At 42.5% G+C, this 17,757-nt stretch overlaps 1 protein-coding gene across 1 annotated transcript in view; it reads right to left on the reverse strand.

The window, feature by feature from the left end:
• GLP1R (glucagon like peptide 1 receptor) overlaps positions 1-17,757 on the reverse strand; it is an 85,393-nt gene that overhangs the window by 47,123 nt on the left and 20,513 nt on the right. Inside the window, exons 2-3 of the mRNA XM_054195767.1 lie at positions 7,688-7,784; positions 6,281-6,391 (exon numbers count right to left, since the gene is read on the reverse strand). Of these exons, the coding sequence (XP_054051742.1) occupies positions 6,281-6,391; positions 7,688-7,784 (208 nt within the window). The remainder of the gene's footprint in view (positions 1-6,280; positions 6,392-7,687; positions 7,785-17,757) is intronic.

The raw sequence follows: 17,757 nt of genomic DNA on the forward strand, positions 1-17,757 counted from the left end.
TCAGCATTTTTAAAGAGATCTGACCACACGCAGGACAATATTGATTGTCTCTGCTGTTCTTTATAGGCCACCTTATCAAGTGGCACTTTCAAAAAGGGCAGAAGACAAATGTTGTCATCACAAGGTGAGTGATGCTGCAAGACAAAAGCCTTGCAACTGCGCCCGTTGCTTAGCACAAGAGACCTGCAGGCTCATCCTCCATGGATTTGTCTTGTGAAAGACTGGTCTTGAGTCTCTGTACGCACACAAGTCTGGATAGACAGACAGTGCTGAGGAAGCCAGTTCTATGCTCAAGTTATTCAATGAGCAGATTCCCATCTCCCCACAGTTGCTCTTGTACCTTGAGAGAAAGGAACAATCTGAAGACCTGGAGAAAGCATTACTGCTGAGCCCACACCCACAATGCAGGCAACGATTCCAAAGCTGCCACACTGAGGAGGCAAGAAGAAAGTGACACCTCAGTGAGCACTTCTGCAGCAGCAAGCAGAGACAAGAACCTCCTAACATCATGTGGGGCTGGACTGGTTGCACAGCACATACCTGCTGAGCAGGTAAAGAGTTCTCCATATCATTTTCAGCTTGCCAGTCTGCTAGGCAACCTGCTGAGCTACATCTGCTGTTGAGACTTGCAGAAGGACAGGCTCAAGACCGACAGCTGCTAGCACAAGAAGACTGGGACACAAACAAGAATAAAAGCTGTTAAAGTATACGGTTTGCAAAACCTGTAATTGGTCAAGGAATGCTTCAGCATTACAAACTCTTCCCATACAAATTATTTTCCCTATCTCCTATTCTGGCTGACACCAATGGAAATTTGTAACATCTGACACTAACTAGTTACTGAGGCTTATAATGTTAAAAAAAATTAACAGAAACAGAGAATCACGAAACAGCAAAGACTGGAAAGGGGCTCTGGAGATTTTCTAGCGGAAAAGTTCCTGCTCAGAGCAGGGTGAACTAGGGAAAGTTGCTCAGGTCCATGTCCAGTCAAGCTTTGACCATCATCTTCAAGGATAGAGACTCCAAAACCTCTCTGGGTCACCTGTTCCAGGTTTGACCAACCTGATGCTCAAAGGAAATTTCCTGTATTTCCATTTGTGACAATACACGTTGATAAGATCCCCGAGTCCTCCCTTCTCCAGGCCGAAGAAAACCAGCTCTCAGCCTCATCTCATGAGGGACGCTCACAACCATTAACAATCTTCATGATCATTTGCTGGACTTGCTATATCATGTCCATATGGGTCTCATACTGGGGAGCACAGAACCGGACAGAGCATTCCAGATGTGCCTCAACCCCCAGAGTAAAGGGAAAGGATCATTCCCTCAAGCTGCCAGTGACACTCTCCCTAATACAGCCCAGGAAGTTGTTGGTGTTCTTTGCCTCAAGGCCACATTGCTGCTCCTGCTGAGCTTGGTGTCCACCAGGACCTCCAGAGCCTTTTCTGCCAAGCTGCTGTCCAGACAGTCAGTACTGGTGCATGCAGCTATCCCTGGACAGGACTCTGCATTTCCTTTTGCAGAACTTCACAGGATTCCTGTCAGCCCATTTCTTCAGCCTCTCAAGGTCCTTCTGAATGGCAGCACAATCATGTGGTGTACCAGCCACTCCTCCCACTTTTGTTATGGTCTGCAAACTTGCTGAAGGTGCACTCAAGTCCCATCATCCAGATCATTAATAAAGACGTTAAACAGTATTTGTCCTACTACCAGTCCCTGGGTACACCACTAGGGACTGATTTCCCATTGGACTTTGTGCTACTGACCACAACCCTATACGTCCAGCAGCTCAGTCAATTTTCAGTTTATCTCATGTTCATTTGTCTAATCCAGACTTCATCAGTTTTTCAATGAGGATGTTATGGGAGACAATGTCAAAAGGCTTTCTAGAGTTAAGATAAACAACATCCACTTCTATCCTCTTATCCACCGAGCTACTCATCTCATCATAGAAGGCTATCAGGTTCGTCAAGTATGATTTCACCTTCACAAATCCATGCTGACTGCTCCCAATCATCTTGTCCTTTATGTGTTTGGAAACAGTTTCCAGGATTATTTGCTCCATCACCTCCATGGGGACTTACACAAGGCCAATCACCTATAGTTCCCCAGATTCTCCTCCTTGTGCTTCTGGAAGACAGTGGTGGTGGAATTGCTTTCTTCCAGTCCTCAGGAATCTCCCTCAATTGCCATGACCTTTCAAAGATAATAAAGAGTAGCCTCATAATGGCATCAACCAGTTCATTCAGCACTTATTAGTGCACGCCAGAAAGTCCCACAGACTCGTGTATGTCCTGTTTAAGCGTTCCATAATCTGATCCTTCTCCACCAAGGGTAAGTATTCCTTGCTTGAGATTTTATCGCTCTTCTCAGGGGCTCAGGATTGCTGAAGGCGTTTTACCAGTAAAGGCCATAGTGAAGAAGGCAGCAAGTACCTCAGTTATTTCCCCATCCTTTGTCACAAGATTTTTCTCATATCTGTTTAGAAGCCCCTTTTGTTGCCCTTAAATCACTTGTCAGATTCTGGGTAGGCTTTGGCTTTACAAATCCTATCCTTGAATGATCAGCATTTCTATATGCCTCCTGGCTCACCTGTCCCTGCTTCCAACTCTTCTACACTTTCAAGGGAAATGGGCAGGTCATAAAGAGACTTGCACTCAACGCTTGTTCCATTTTAGTACCCCATCATGAGCAGTATTCAGTTTCAAGTGTTTCAATTTATTCCCTAGGGAACTTCTGGGGGTATGAAGTTGCCCAGCAAACTTTTCACTTGAAAACCTGACCCCTAATCAAGGGAACAGTAGTCTTAAATGAGTAAGCTTGGCTGAGCATTTCATACTTAATGATGACCTTCACTAAACATTTTTTGAAGGTACTTCCCAAACAAGGTCTCATCTTTTCATTTTCTCCATTTTCATCAAGTGAAGAGATGGAAGCCTTGCAGTGCTAGAATCTGTTTCAAGTTCCAAGTAGGGGGCTAAACAAGAACAAGTAATAAGCATGCTTTAGTGATTACTGTAAATCACAGCGTATCCAATTCCCTATTGCTGTAGATCTTCCATTAAAAAGATGTTACCTCTCCATTGTGGCAGCCCATTAGCATTCACTTTGAACACGACTCCACAAGACATCACAAAATAGTGTCAGGTAATTCAGGCTCCTAAATTGCGTACCTGGCACCAATACAAACTTCTTGTTTTATATTAGACAACGAAAGGCCTCCTTGTTCCATTCTTGTTCCTCACTGATAAAACAGAAACTGAAGTATATGCACAGTATGCACAACAAGGGAACACGTCCAGAGGTCTAATGCCTTTCTGAAGTAATTTTGCAATCCTCCCTAGCAAGGGGTTATACAAAATGCTGTTATTCTTTTCACTGAAACAAACACTGTTTTCAGGATAATTAATTTCGTAAAAAACTTATTTCCAAAAGTATGAAAGATATTGCGCATTCCAATAATTTATTAATCTGCAGTACTGTGTTAAACCTTGGCTCTCTCCAGCAATGATATTTCAAGAGCAGTTGGAAGTCAAATAACTGTGTCCAGGGTCTTAAAGATTGCAAGTAAACGGGTTTAGAGGAAAGAAGTTTAATCCTGTGAAGAGTTTTTAGATACCCAGAAAGATTAGCATCATTGAAAAAATTCTGCAGCATTCAATAGTTTTGTGTCAATTAATTATGAGGTAAATATTAAATTTCATACATTTATAAAAGCTTGTTTATCCATTCTAAAAATATAATATCTTGATTAATAAACTGAAGAGGATTAGCAAACAGCGTTTTAGTTTAAGAGGTTATCAAATTGGCAGCTACTACCAAGGCAGCTGAGATAATGCAAAAGTTGTGCAGAGGTTAGAAATATGGACACAGTAGTATAATATTCACCCAGTAGAATACAGGGTAATACATCAGGGGAGGGGGAGGTGGGGAAGTCACGCCAACATCAATGTTCATCACAAACAAGACAGGAATAAAACTGCCAAGGCACGCAGGTCACTTCAGAAGGCAGGCAAGGCAGAAGAGGTAACCAAGTGGCAGCAAGACCCCAGGGGCAGAAAGAATGGAGCAGATGATCTCTCCCAACACAGCACGCATGTCCCTAACCACTAAGTACACCGTAATGTTGGTTCCCATCTTTTCCCTTGAAACCCTAGTATAGAAGATGCACCAAGTTAAAGTGAAAATAGCAATCCAGACTTGGCAATCTTGTTTTAGAGACTCACCTCTGAGACGAGCTTAAAGCTAGCCAGAAAGTTAAAGCGTTGTGATAGCTGACCTGACATTTCCCCACACACCCCATTACCAAATTTGTACATTTCCAGGCATCTCTCCCACTCAACAGTAACAGCTATAAAGTGCTACAGCAGGTTACCAAGTGTCCTGGGTGTCTGTGTCTAGGTGCTGGCAGGGGAGGACGGCAGAGGAGCACAGCAGGGGAGCCTCTGTGAGGAGACGCTGGAGCTGCCCCGTGCTGGACACAGATGGTTCCAACAGATCTACTGCAGGGCACGGCTGACAGCCGAGATGGTGCCGCCTCAGGGGAAATGTATGTAAGAAAGGGCCAAATGCTGCCCAGCAGTGAGGGAGGGTGGGGGGTGCGTGGAGAAAGTGTGAGAAACAGCCCTGTGAGCACTGAGGTCAGAGGAGATGGAGGGGAGGAGTTGCTGCAGGCACCAGGGAAGAGACTTCCTTGCAGCCCCTGGAGATACTGTGGTGGATGTGATGAGTTGACCGTGGCCAGCTGCCAAATGCCCACCCAGCCACTCCCCCTCCTCCAAAGGATGGGGGAGAAAATAAGGTAGAAAAGCTCGTTGGTCAAGATGAAGACAGTAACCAGGAGAGGTAACAGGCAAAACTGGTACTGGATGTTGCCAGAGGAGGGAATAATTGTGGGGAATCTTTTGTGGTTGTGAAGCGGTGAAGGGACAAAGGGTGGAGTTTTACTGTGTAAATTGTCTGCTTTTGTCAGTGTTGTGATGACATTTTGATTTTGGTGTGAGCATTTCCCACAAACCCCCCACCATCCCTTCAAGATGATGACAGTTTAATCAGAAAAGCAAACGCTGCATGTGTAAAGCAAAGTAAAATAAGGAATTTATTCACTGCTTCCCATCAGCAGGCAGATGCTCAGCCACTTCTTGGAAAGCAGGGCTTCAGCATGTGTAATCATTACTCCCAAATTCCTCCAGACCCCCAGCCTACCGGCCTTAAGCAAGGCATGGGTTGGCGAGAGCTTTGATACCATGCAAGCACTGTTCAGCAACAGACAAACCACTGGTGTATTATCAACACTTCTAGCCAGAAATACAAAGAACAGCACCATACAGGCTGCTACGAAGAAAGTCGCCTCCACCCCAGCCAGACCTGGTACAATCTCCACTCCTTATGCCATACCATTTACATCATGCCCAGGTCCCATATTATCCAGTACATCTAAGTGTCCTCTGACCATCCCATCCCTTTTCTTTCTCATTCCTGAAATCCCTTCGTACCAACACTTAAACTATATTTACATCCAGCAGTCAGATTTTATACATCCTTGCTAACCAGTATCCTCTGTCCCTTAACAGGGACCAAAGCCAATTTGCCACACCAAGGTAGCTAATTAATAAACTGTTTTGTTTAGACTTCAAAACTTAGAAAGGTCTTCACAAAGAAGCAGCCGTACAAGTCACTGGTTTCAAAGACAGAATACTAGGCGAAGCGAATTAATACACATTACCTTCAAGTGGCATCAAGTGTACGTGTACATAAGGGTGTAAAATCTAAAGGTGACATTCAGTCCTTCAGAGAAGAAGTCTTTGCAACCACTGACAAGGCCTTCATCTTGCAGCATTCTGAGAAATAAGTTTATCTCGGGAAGCAGCACAAACCTCTCTCACTTTAGACCTTTTTGTCTTCATCTACCACAGAATGACCTACCATCTAGCTTTGCTACTTTTATCTTAGTTTTCAAACTAAATCATTATTATTGTTAGATAGTCTTCAACAAGCACCACAGTACTATTTTATTAAGTCACCACTACTCAAGCAGCAAAAACAGGTGAGAGCACAAAAATACAAGTTAAACGCGACCCTGAAGAACAGTCTCTTCTCTCATTTTCATTTTCTCTTGCTAAACAGAGATAAAGAGTGTATCATATTGAGCCTCATTCCTACTTTTATCTGCAGAGAACTGACTGCACTCATAGCCAGTTAAGCAAATTTTATCCTTGCTAAGACTGTGCAAGGAAACCAAGGTTGGTTTAAAGCTGTGCCTGTAAGGAAAGGTTCTCACCTGCATTAGCCCAGGGGAGATACCAGGGGCAGCTGACATTGACGTAGGTGCCAGGCAGTCCATCCGGCCAGCAGGCGTAGTTGTCAAATGTTCTGTTGCAGAACTTGCCTTCTGCAGAGAGATGGAAGGGAGGGTCATGCCACTGCCTTGTATTAATACTGCAAGGAGTAAAAGACTGAAGAGCAGAAGATAAAAGGAAATGCGGGCACATGCATTTAAGCCATAACAGCATTATGCAACTATACTTTGATGTGGAGTTAAACGAAATTTATTTCTCCAAAAGAGTTTATTCCCCACACAACAAGAAACTGTTGTTTCAGTCGGAAACTAAAGAACAGATTAGGGTCTTTGACTAAATCAAGGGACAAGAAAGGTACATCAATACTGATCCATTCCAATCTTTTCTCTTTTACACTCTTATGTGTCTCAGTTTAAATTAAAATCATTTTTGCTATGAATACCATAGATAATAATTCCTGAGAATGGTTCACAGTCATGCAGTTTGAAAGTCTAGCCTAATATATAGATCCATCAGCAAAATACCTACACACAACCATAACTTTGCATTACAGCTTAATCAACATGAGAATACTTCAACTTCAGATTTATTAAATTGTCATTCTTAGAGGGCAGCACTCAACCGCTCAACAGGATAACGGAGCAGAGGGAGATGAATGTTTCCCTGCCGTTGTTGTCATCAGCTACTGCTCTCGCTCTGCCGTAATAATGTACCTAAGAGAAGGATAATTAACCGTTTTGAGATAATTCTTCACAGATACAACTCAGACCCATCTTATCTTTCTCGCTGTGTCACAAAGCCACTGAAGCATAGGAGAGGCCGTACTGTGTCCAGTTGTGAGCATCATTCACAAGTCACCAGTGTCCTCTAAACACCATGATGCTGGCACATCGCAGCTGCTCTCAGCACATTACAGCAGCCCAACTGCTAAGACAAGCTGCATTCTCATTTTCACTTAGGCACTTTTTTTTTTTTTAAAGACACTCCAGCATTTTACAACGCTCAAAATAATTTATAAGCTTTAAGGCCCACAAACTGCTAGGTCAATATGAACAGCATGGCCCCAGATTCCCTAACACCTGTGTGATCTTCTCAACCCTGACCCCTAAAAAAGCTTCAGGGGTATTGCATTAGTGTGCTGCTGTAATGTGCTACAGCCACCACTTAGCACTGCAAAACACTCTGGACCTAAATACTAACATCTTTACAATGAGATTATTCTATAAAATGCTTCCTCAGCAGCAGGAAAAGCCCCACAGAGAGCAGGTGGAAGCAAATGGACTGGAAAGCAAACTGGAGAAGTATTTTCAAGTTCATAATCACTCCTTTGCGACTGTTATAATGCATTTTAAAAATTAATACATCCTATTCCGACCAAGCAGGCTTACCTGCTGCAATGGGGGGTGCCTCATACAAATATTTCAGACACTGGAGCTGATACTCCTTCCACTTCTGCATAACCCCTGAGAGGGACCCGTCTGAACTCTGAAAGATAAATCATGAGTCTCAGAAATTGCAGGGATTTAAACTGTGTATTTTTCATGCAGACTGAGTGGGGTGGGCGTGAAAACGACTACCACAAGCCAAAATAGCATTGCTTATCGTAAAGGGTACAAGACGCTGCTATGCGTTTGCCTCATTGCATCCGAAGAAATCCTTTTCTGTTTGTACCACGAGGAACTCGGAAAAACCTCACAAACAACTATACCGTGTCCTCACTGAAACCCAAACCAAGCTAGCCCTGCTCTCCTGAATATGCCCCAATTGTATGATTTATTACCTCATGAAAATACGGGGACAGGAGAAAGTTCTTTTAGGAGAGGTTTTCTTTCCAACAGCAGTATTTCTGCTATCCCATAAATGAGAGCAAGTTAATTCACTGTATTCAGTGGATATTCCCCAAGCATTCTTCCAGAAGGTGGATGAATGCTTTTCCAGCTCGGCTTTTCTTCCATAAACAACAGCTTTTCCCTGCATCCAGCATATTTTCCCCCAAAACCGCAGAAAGAGCAGGGACCTCCTTTCTTGCACAGTTTGACAGGCTGCGGGTTCCACCATCAGCTACCTCGAGTACTGAGCGGGGGGCAGGGGAAAAGCACGCACAAACTCTGACTGAGCACAAAGAAAATTAGCTGTTATTAAACTGCAAACTTCAGCGCTGGCTGCTTGCGCAACCCTAGCGGATGCCCCACCTGGCTCACAGAGGCCCAGCTTACTCAGAGCATCTAAGCAGAGAGGCGTCAGGCCTTCTCTCCCCTCTCCGCACTGGTATAAAATGAATTACGAATGTCAGGACTAGCAGGCTGTAAGCGATCAATAACGCAGCTAACTCGGCATTCTTTTCCCAGAAAAAAGGCCCAGCGTGGATGTCTCAGATGTACAATCAACAGCATGAACCTAACGGCACAACACACTAACGCCGAGTGGAGGAAAATTCATTTAATCCTAGCTGTCGATCAGTTTATTAAGTGAAGCATGAGGGCTAACAATCCTTGTAATTTTACCCTTGCAGCTTCAACTGCTAGTTTTTATTTACCACTTGGTGCTTCTAAACCTTTTTCAGATTGTTAGAGGAAAGCAGGGCATGTAAAGGATTGTTTTAAAACAAGGAAGTCATTTTAAACCTATACTGCACTTCAGGAGAGCCGATCTCAATGCTTTCCACTACAATCAACGTGACTAAAATTTAGACACCAGGGGAATCTCCTTGGTATAAGAGAACAGAAGTAGAACTGGTATTTAGGGACTACAGACCTCTCAAGTCCTTTTCTCTTGCATCCTTCTGATTTAAAAAGTGTTTGAAAAAACCACACCACCATATGTGTCATGCTTCTGCCTGGATTAAGCAACTACATTTAATTACAAAGATTCTCTCATACACATGATGAGAAGTATAACATCTAGTAGATGCATGTAAATATAGGCAGTTATTCCTGAAACACAACACAGGTAACTGAACTCATGGGGCCTCATGGCCATAGTTTTAGAAGAATCCATCCAGCTCTCCCTGAAGTCAAAACAAGCACAAGCCTGTGGATCTTTGAAACTCTGACCCTTGTCTGCCTGATTTAAATCATCTTATCTATGCCAATAAATGCGGCCAAAGCCTGTCTATGCTAAAGTCCCTAGTGTAAAATGAGTGCATCCTACTGATTTTTAACTCCATGCGCCTATGGAAACACACAAACCTGTAGCATAGTGGTGTATGCTCAACATACTTGAAGAAGAAAGAAAACATGATCACCTAGATAGGTCTACAGGGGTGTAGAGATACAACATAACCAGCAACTCTAAAACTAGTATGCCATCTACAGATCTGTGCAGGCTGAATGAGGATGGATGACCGGAGTACAGGGAGAGGGAACAACTTCCAAACCTAAGTTTCTCTCAGGCAGTCTTTAAACAGTAACTTTCAGGTTATGCATTGTCCAAATGGTCTTCATTTTACAAGTGTGGTTACTGAAGTTTTACAGGACTGTTTCACCACCCTCTCATCACCAGGTTAACACTTTAATAAATGAACTAAAGGGAAATTTTTCAGGATGAACTCTTAACTTATTGATTCAGAATAATTTCAGAAGCTACTAAGTATCACACATCTTCCCAAGAAGTAACTATTGATCATGCATGCAGATGATCATATTATGTTAATCCAAATTCAGCTTTTAAAATCATTACAAGATAAAGATGCATACAGAGTTTCATTTAGAAACAAGACTCTGCCTTTTAAAATACCCTGAAAATATCCTAAAACTGTTTGCACTAAGAAAATTAGCTCTTTTGGAGTCAGCAAGTCTTAAAGTATTTTCTTCTAAATCAATTTTTCGTCTACTGCCTTCATGAATGCAGGAACAACCAGCTTTAATTACAGCTTCAGAAAAAGCAAGCCTCTATCCCTCTATTTAATGAAAAAGTTGAAACATTCTACTTATATTGGTTTCTCATAATGTGAGAAGACAACTCTAACCAGGAGATTAGCAAACTATAAGAGTAAAATAATTAGACATGCCTTTTTGTGGAGATGACTGTTTTGGTAGACAGTTTTCTATTATCTGTAGTCTGTTACAATAAGACAATCAAATATAAATCCCAAGACTACATTATTTGTTCTCTCTATGCCTCAGTTTACTCTGGTTCAGCTAAATACCATGTTTTATATCAGACAAATTGCCTTAAATTTTATTTTAATATATACTAATCCTCATTTCCCAGAGATTTTGGCCTACATGAACAAGAATCACAAGTTATACAGTGCCATAGATTTATAATGTAAGTAGTTATTCGAATAAGAAATACTGTGCTTTCTTGAAAAGTGATTCAATCCCTTCTGCAGCATCGAAGAACTAAACACACATATACAAGGAGAAGGTTCCAGTACACAAAATTTGGGGCAAATTCCAACAGTTGAAATAGTTTTATTAAACACAGGACTATATTTTTGTTGCTAAAGGCACTGGTCCTTGCATTTTAGTTGTGGGTTTGGTTGTTCTGGCGTGCGTGCTGTGTCGCCTCGCCTCGCCCGCCCCACATTCCCCCTCCAAGTTATACTCAACCACAGAAGTAAAAACAGTAGTAGTTTTGCTGTGGCAAAACTGTATCACAGAAGAATAGTGGAGGAGAAGAGGATGGAAACATGGCTGACTGGTTAAGGTAGAGGAGTCAAAAGGTAAGAATGGATGAAGGACATTAAGGAGGTGAGTAATGGTGCAGCCTAAGTAGCAAAAAAAGAATGCAGAAAAATTAAGACAGGCAAGAGCACTTTAAATATTGGAGCCTTTCAGTGTACGTATATAATTCAGAGTAATTAACCTCTAGTGACAAATTTAGCTCATTCAACAGTCTGAAGACAGAATTCCTTAACGCCTTTATAGGAAAGCCTCTTTCTATAGCCATCGTTTGTCTTCATAGACACTACTGTAAAAGGAAGCATTTTAATCCCTTTTCCACATCTATGAAACTATTCCTGCTGCGACAAAACCTTCCAACCCAAACTACTCTATGATTCTACAAAAAACAGCACCCACACAGATCCAAGGTGATCGATGCTACAAAAGCACCGTTCGAATACAGTGAAATCTGAGTGCAGGGGGCTGAGACCAGACAAAATGCAGCACGAAATGGCACTGTTCAGAGTGGAAGAGAATTCTCAGAGGTTCAGAAGCAGCTGATGACTCCTGGGGTTATCTTCTTCCCTCTTCTCCCATCACCATATAAAAGGTCTTACACGCAACAGAATGAGAAATTCCTCCTTATGTTTGTATTTCTTATGTCTCTGATTGTCTGCGTTTAAATGGGACCACTTAACGTTACAGCTTTTTCACACTTTTAACATTTCAGGATAATAAGCAAGACTTCAACTTGCTGCTAAAGGCTCATATGTAATGGTTACAACCACTGGGACCTCCAAAATGCTAATCTTAAGTCTTCAAAAGCAAAAGCTAGGCAACCTGGCATTGAACCATACTTTGGTATGGCCTTGGTATTTTTCCCCTCAAATAGTAACAATGACATATCTACCTCGTGAGAGGAAGATTCAGATTACATTTACTGCCTTTTATCTCAGAAGCATCAGTGAGTGACTTTTAAACTTTACTGCCCTTTTTGAAAACTCAAATGTGACACATTATTTCAAGGCTCTTCTGGTTAGGATCAGCACAGCAACTAAGTCAAAGGCAGGTGAAGACTGCACGTTCCTAGCTTTATGCTCATTCTGACTTGACTTTTTTTCCCCCATGTAATATGGATCTTATTAAATCATCTGTCATGTCCGCATAAATTATAGGCCTGCATCAATAAAAGCCAACACAGAGTAGAACTAAACTGGCCACCCTAACAGGTTTATTCAATTCACAGCATGGATTATAAGCTTGAATTTACAAGACAGGTTTATCCTCAGCTTACAGCCCAAATGGGGCAGAGCACAGCACTGCTACCCCAAAAGTTTTGCTGTGACCCAATATCACCTTGCATTTCTTGGGATGAGATTCCTCCTGTCCAAGAAAGATCAGTTTCCAGGTTTCAAACTTAAAGGAATTAATTTGTGTGGGGCTTAATAAATACAGTCACCTTCCTGAAAGCACTTTCCCACCTAACAAGATGCTTTGGCTTGCTTTGCTGTAGCACAGCACAACAGACCAAACCTATCTCCCCCTGCAATTTGTCATCACTTTTCTCCACTTCTGATTTGAAGTAAATACGAATGCATATGAATGGCAGAACGCTAATACTACCTCCCTAAGCCCATCAGTCAAAATCCAATTTCTTGGCAGTTACTATAAATTTGTCAAAAAAGTCTTGCAAACGTTGATGCTCCAACTACCACTTTGTAAGAACAATTCTATTTCTGTAACTGTTTCAGAAAAAAAGCCAACCCAAGACTAAACCAAAATATCCAACACTGAACTTCATATTAATATGGGGTCCTTTGACCCACTGTTCACCTCATGACAAAGTAATATGGTTGAGGATCAGTCCTTCAAGTACAACGCTTTGTGAAAACCAAAAGAGATTCTGGAATTGTGTTAGCATGGGAGCAAGCTTTATTGCTCAAAATCTCCCTCCTCTCGCTCTCCCAAAGAGATGGGGCTTTAATCTAATTTTATAACTACTTAGTTCAACTTCTGTGTAATGAGCTAATCTGAATCCATCATAGGCAACATCTCCAATAGTCCAGTTACTGTCCTTTAAGCACTGAAGGTATGTCAAAGGAGGAGATACATCAAAAATGACAGTGCTGTCTCTACTATAGATAGGACAAAAGAAATATCATTAAAAGATACCTGAGCAATACCTTTTCCAGAGATCATAAAAGGAGATCATACTTTAGGACGTTTTGACCTCCCCCAGATTTTCGTATCTATTGCATTCTCTTCCCATATTACATTGCCCGTATAGACTTCAATGTAGTCATCTGACATTATGCAAGACCTGTGAAGTAAAGTTGTCATTCTTGGTCCCTTCTGTAGGGCTGCTTGACTGATCAGGTGATACAATATTAATTATGCTTCCCAAGTCACATTTTACAAGGTACTCCATCAGCAGTTGGATCACTCTGGACAAATTCCTCACCCTTCAGAAAAAAAACAGGGGATCAAACCAACTTTTCTTTCAGAGAACTCTATTGCCAGCTTCTAGGAGATTTTCCTGTAAACACTTCTGTTCCTTAGTTACTAATGAACCAATGACTTCAGTAGCTCAAGAGCGCCAGAAAAAGAAACCTTTCAGCATCCTCCCTGCTAGTGAAAAGCAGCAAATGAGCTCCCACAAAAGCAGCTACTGGACTCAGTGAGAAACTCCCTGGCAACACCTGCCAGATGAGTTTTCTCAGCTGCAGCAGTTTAGCACTTGCAACAAGACCCTCAAGAAAAACAGAAAGTCCTAAGACTTCGATAACAGCAAATATTGAAAAGAGTGTTCCACCAGCTGTCTAACCATGGGAGAGCCCCCTATTCTGTCACTAAGACTTCAAGTTTCACGGCATCAAGCTTTTGAACTCAGAGCCACAAGAGCAAGCTCTCGTCAGGCACATACATCTGATCAATGCATGGAAGAGACCCTCCTGCTCTGCCTGTCTCTTCAGAGCTGCTCAGCCCAGGCCAACAGCACACCTCTGGTCCTGAACAGCAGGGGCTTTCAGTAACTTCTCAACACACCCCAGATCCCTCTCATTCCATTTCATCCTCTGCCTGAGCAGCTTCAAAAACAGTATTTTGGCCCATCCAGTGAACATCCTGAAAGAATGAACGACACTCTTGTCAAAGACAAGAGCATGTATAAAAATACCCTGCGTGGAGTTTTTTTGGTTTGTTTGGGTTTTTGGTTTTGGGGGTGTTTGTTTTTCTTTTGGGTTTTTTGTTTGAAATCAGAGGCTGAATTCTCAGGATTTCTCTCTCTCAGCTGAAAATAAGCACTGCCCCACATGGTCCCACATCCTGGCCTGCCTGCCCTCATGCCTTTTTCTTCCTCTTTTGCACACCTGCACAGCTTCAGAAGGGAAGGTTGGCTGTGCTCAGTCCCATAGCAGCCTATAATAGCACAGGGCACTAATTACCCCCCCTACCCCCCCTCACCATTCTTAAGACCTGTTCTTCCTAGATAAGCATACACATCTCCTAAAGAAGGTTTGGAAACGCAGAATGCTTCTGCCCCGAGTCTCAAATAAGGCATTTCACAGAACTAAAACATAACTGACTTGAGGCATATTCCTGATCTCAGGACTTCTGTTGACTAGGCACAGGCAGCTCCCAGTTGAGCTGACTTATCGTTTCATAGATTGCTCCAAATACATAAGCTGTCTCAACAGGCAGGAGAATTCAGCCCTGACCACGAGGGTTTCCACTCTGGGACCAAACATCCCAGGTCTGTCCTGGGATGCTTCATTCGTTCTTTGAAACTGAGCAGTTTTCTCATCCCCAAAATTTTTGTTTTGACAAGGTGCACTTCAATGGGAATAATATCTCTTGGCCCCTAGCATTTTCCGGATCAAGGCAAAGTATTTGGCATTCAGAGGCACAGATGTCAAAGCAAACTTTTTTAACACCTAAATCAACTTGCGTAACACAGTCTCAAAATGAAGAGAATAAAGTACAGCCTCGTATTTCAGCCCGCTACGAAATTAAGCATATTCTTGTAAAGACGTAAATAAATAAAACCAAACTCCTGTAGGGCGGGTAGGATAGACTGAAAATGTGTTACAAACCTTCATTCTAGGAGCTATTCTGTTTTTTCTGTCTTCAATGATGGACAGACTGGGACGAGAACAGTTACCTGCAGAGTTTTTCTGACCCATGTCAGAAGAAGAGCTTTTCCAGCCTGGAAAGAGGTTTCCTCCTTGGTCACTGTAGGACCCATGAACCCATATGCTTACAGTTGAAGCAGACACATATTTAGATTGACAGCTGTTGTTACCAGAATATGTTATTTTCATTATGATATCTTTCATCTGTTTAGTAAATGTTGCTGTCAAGGGTGTACTACATGAGCCAGTCATAAACATGACAGAAGACACTACTGAGCAACTGTGCAGAGACACAGAAGAAAAAAAGCAAAATTCAAAAGCAACTATAACTCAAACTCTTGGAGAGCAGAAAGCAATCCCACAATTAGTGGGAGACAGAGTGTGCCAGCGCTCATTAGAATTAAATGATCATAGGGCTCCTGTACAAGGAGATTTTACTTTGCATTGCAGATCTAGACACATGCTTTGTGAAGTGCTCTTTAGAAGAGGACTTTTATTGATGCAGTTATACAACAGAGCAAGCAAAACAGCAGAATAGAGTTTAAATTACATTTTTAGACAGATACAAAAGGTGTAGCATTAGAAACACTATGGAAGGAACAAAGGCAAAGTTGAGCAGTGTTGTGGGAGCCGGGCAAGCTACAAAGCTGAAGATGAGAAGAGTGCTTTAGATCTACCCTCACAGATTTAGAAAGAAAATGTAACCTACGCTACTGGAAGAGGAACTCAGCATTTCATTACAAGAGTTGTAATAACATAGTATTCTAGAATGGTTTGGTTTGGAAGGGACCTTAAGTTCTAATTTCGCTGCCATGGGCAGGGACATCTTTCACTAGATCAGGTTGCTCAAAGCCCCATCCAACCCATCCTTGAACACTTTCAGGGATGGGGCATCCACAACTTCTCTGGGTAACCTGTTCCAGTGTCTCACCACCCTCATACTAAATAATTTCTTCCTTGTATCCAATATAAATCTACCCTCTTTCAGCTTAAACCATTACCCTTTGTCCTGTCACACTACAAGCCCCAGTAAAAAGTCTCTCTCCGTCTTTCTTATAAACCCCCTTTAAGTACTGAAAGGCTACAATAAGGTTTCCCCAATGCTTTCTCTTCTCCAGGCTGAACTACCCAAGTGTTCTTAGCCTTTCTTCACAGGAGGGGTGTTCTTGCTCTTGGATCATTTTCATGGCCCTCCTCTGGACTCTTAACAGGTCCATGTCTTTCTTGTGCTGGAAGCCCCAGAGACGGATGCAGTACTGCAGGTGGGGTCTCATGAGAGCAAAGGGGGAGAATAACCTCCCTTGACCTGCTGGCTGGCCATCCTTTCTTTTTATGCAACCCAGGATACAGTTGGATTTTTGGGCTGCAATCACACATTGCTGGCTCATGTCAAATTCTTCATCCACCAGTATCCCCAAGTCCTTCTCTGCAGGGCTGCTCTCAATCCATTCATCACCCAGTCTGTACTGATACTGATGATTGCCCGATCCAGGTGCAGGACCTTGCACTTGTACTTGTTGAACTTCATGAGGTTCACATGGGCCTGTCAAGGTCCCTCTGGATGGCATCCCTTCCCTCAAGCAAGCCAACTGCACCACTCTGCTTGGTGCCATCTGCAAACTTGCCAAGGGTGCACTCAATCCCACTGTCTATGTCATTAATAAAGATATTTAACAGTACCAGTCCCAGTACAGACCCGAGGGACAATGCTACCGTGTACTATCACTATAGAGTACAGGGACAGTGAGGGGCATATTGGGCTGAAAAAGTAGAGGAGATTTAGGAATTCAGATGCCTGATCACAGGCACCTACTATTCCTCTCAACGTGCACAAAGTGCCTTGCTTTGTCTCCTGCCACAGCTGCAGAGAGAAGGTGCCGGGGAAACCTGCACCTTACATCATATCTGTTAGTGCCATACAGAGTCTTGAATACTGTAGCAGCACTAGATGCCTACATTTGGGCAACTGACTCATCCTGAAAGCCTCTGAGCTCCTGAAGCAAAACAAAGCAAAGACCATCTGCCAAAAGCTGGACTTCTGGCTCCTCTTGCTGTGGTTTAAAAGGCAATTAGTTAAGTTGGTTCTTTATGACATACCAGACCGACATACTAGACCAAGTGCATTTAAAGGGATCTGTTTCTTAAGCTTGTAACTGACTGGTTTCTCTGTAACAGCCAGCAGTGGTCTGGACCCAGAGCTGGCTGAGCAAAGAGACAGACACAGCCCCACAGTGCCAAAGAATTGCAACATTTGAGTCTTCAAGCACAAAAAAAAAAAAAAAAAAAAAAAAAAGAGGATTAAAAAAATAAAAATCCCAAAAGTAATCATCACAACCCCAGGGACTGAGGGAACATCACTTTGTTGTAAATAACCTGTATTTTCACTCGGCAAGAAAAACTCTAAATCTTCTCACCTTCCACACTAAAGTGTCCTAAGGGAGTTAAGCTCCCCCCCAAGTTTTCAAATGACTATTTAACAGTCACTCTTCTTAAAGAGCCATGGTGCTGCATCAGAAGGCAAGGTGTAGTGGTTTCCCTGCCCGCCTTCCCCCAGGATCACTAATCCTATAGCAGTATAAACCTGTCACCAGTTTGTCATCCCATCATTGCAATCCCTCCAATAAGCTCGGTAACATGAAAAAACCCCAACTAAATCAGACATATTAACTTTCACAGACCCTCCTCTCACTGAATACGTTTCCATTTACACTGTTTTTTATT

The sequence above is a fragment of the Rissa tridactyla genome, chromosome 3 (assembly GCF_028500815.1).
Source record: "Rissa tridactyla isolate bRisTri1 chromosome 3, bRisTri1.patW.cur.20221130, whole genome shotgun sequence".
NCBI classification, from domain to species: Eukaryota; Metazoa; Chordata; class Aves; order Charadriiformes; family Laridae; genus Rissa; species Rissa tridactyla.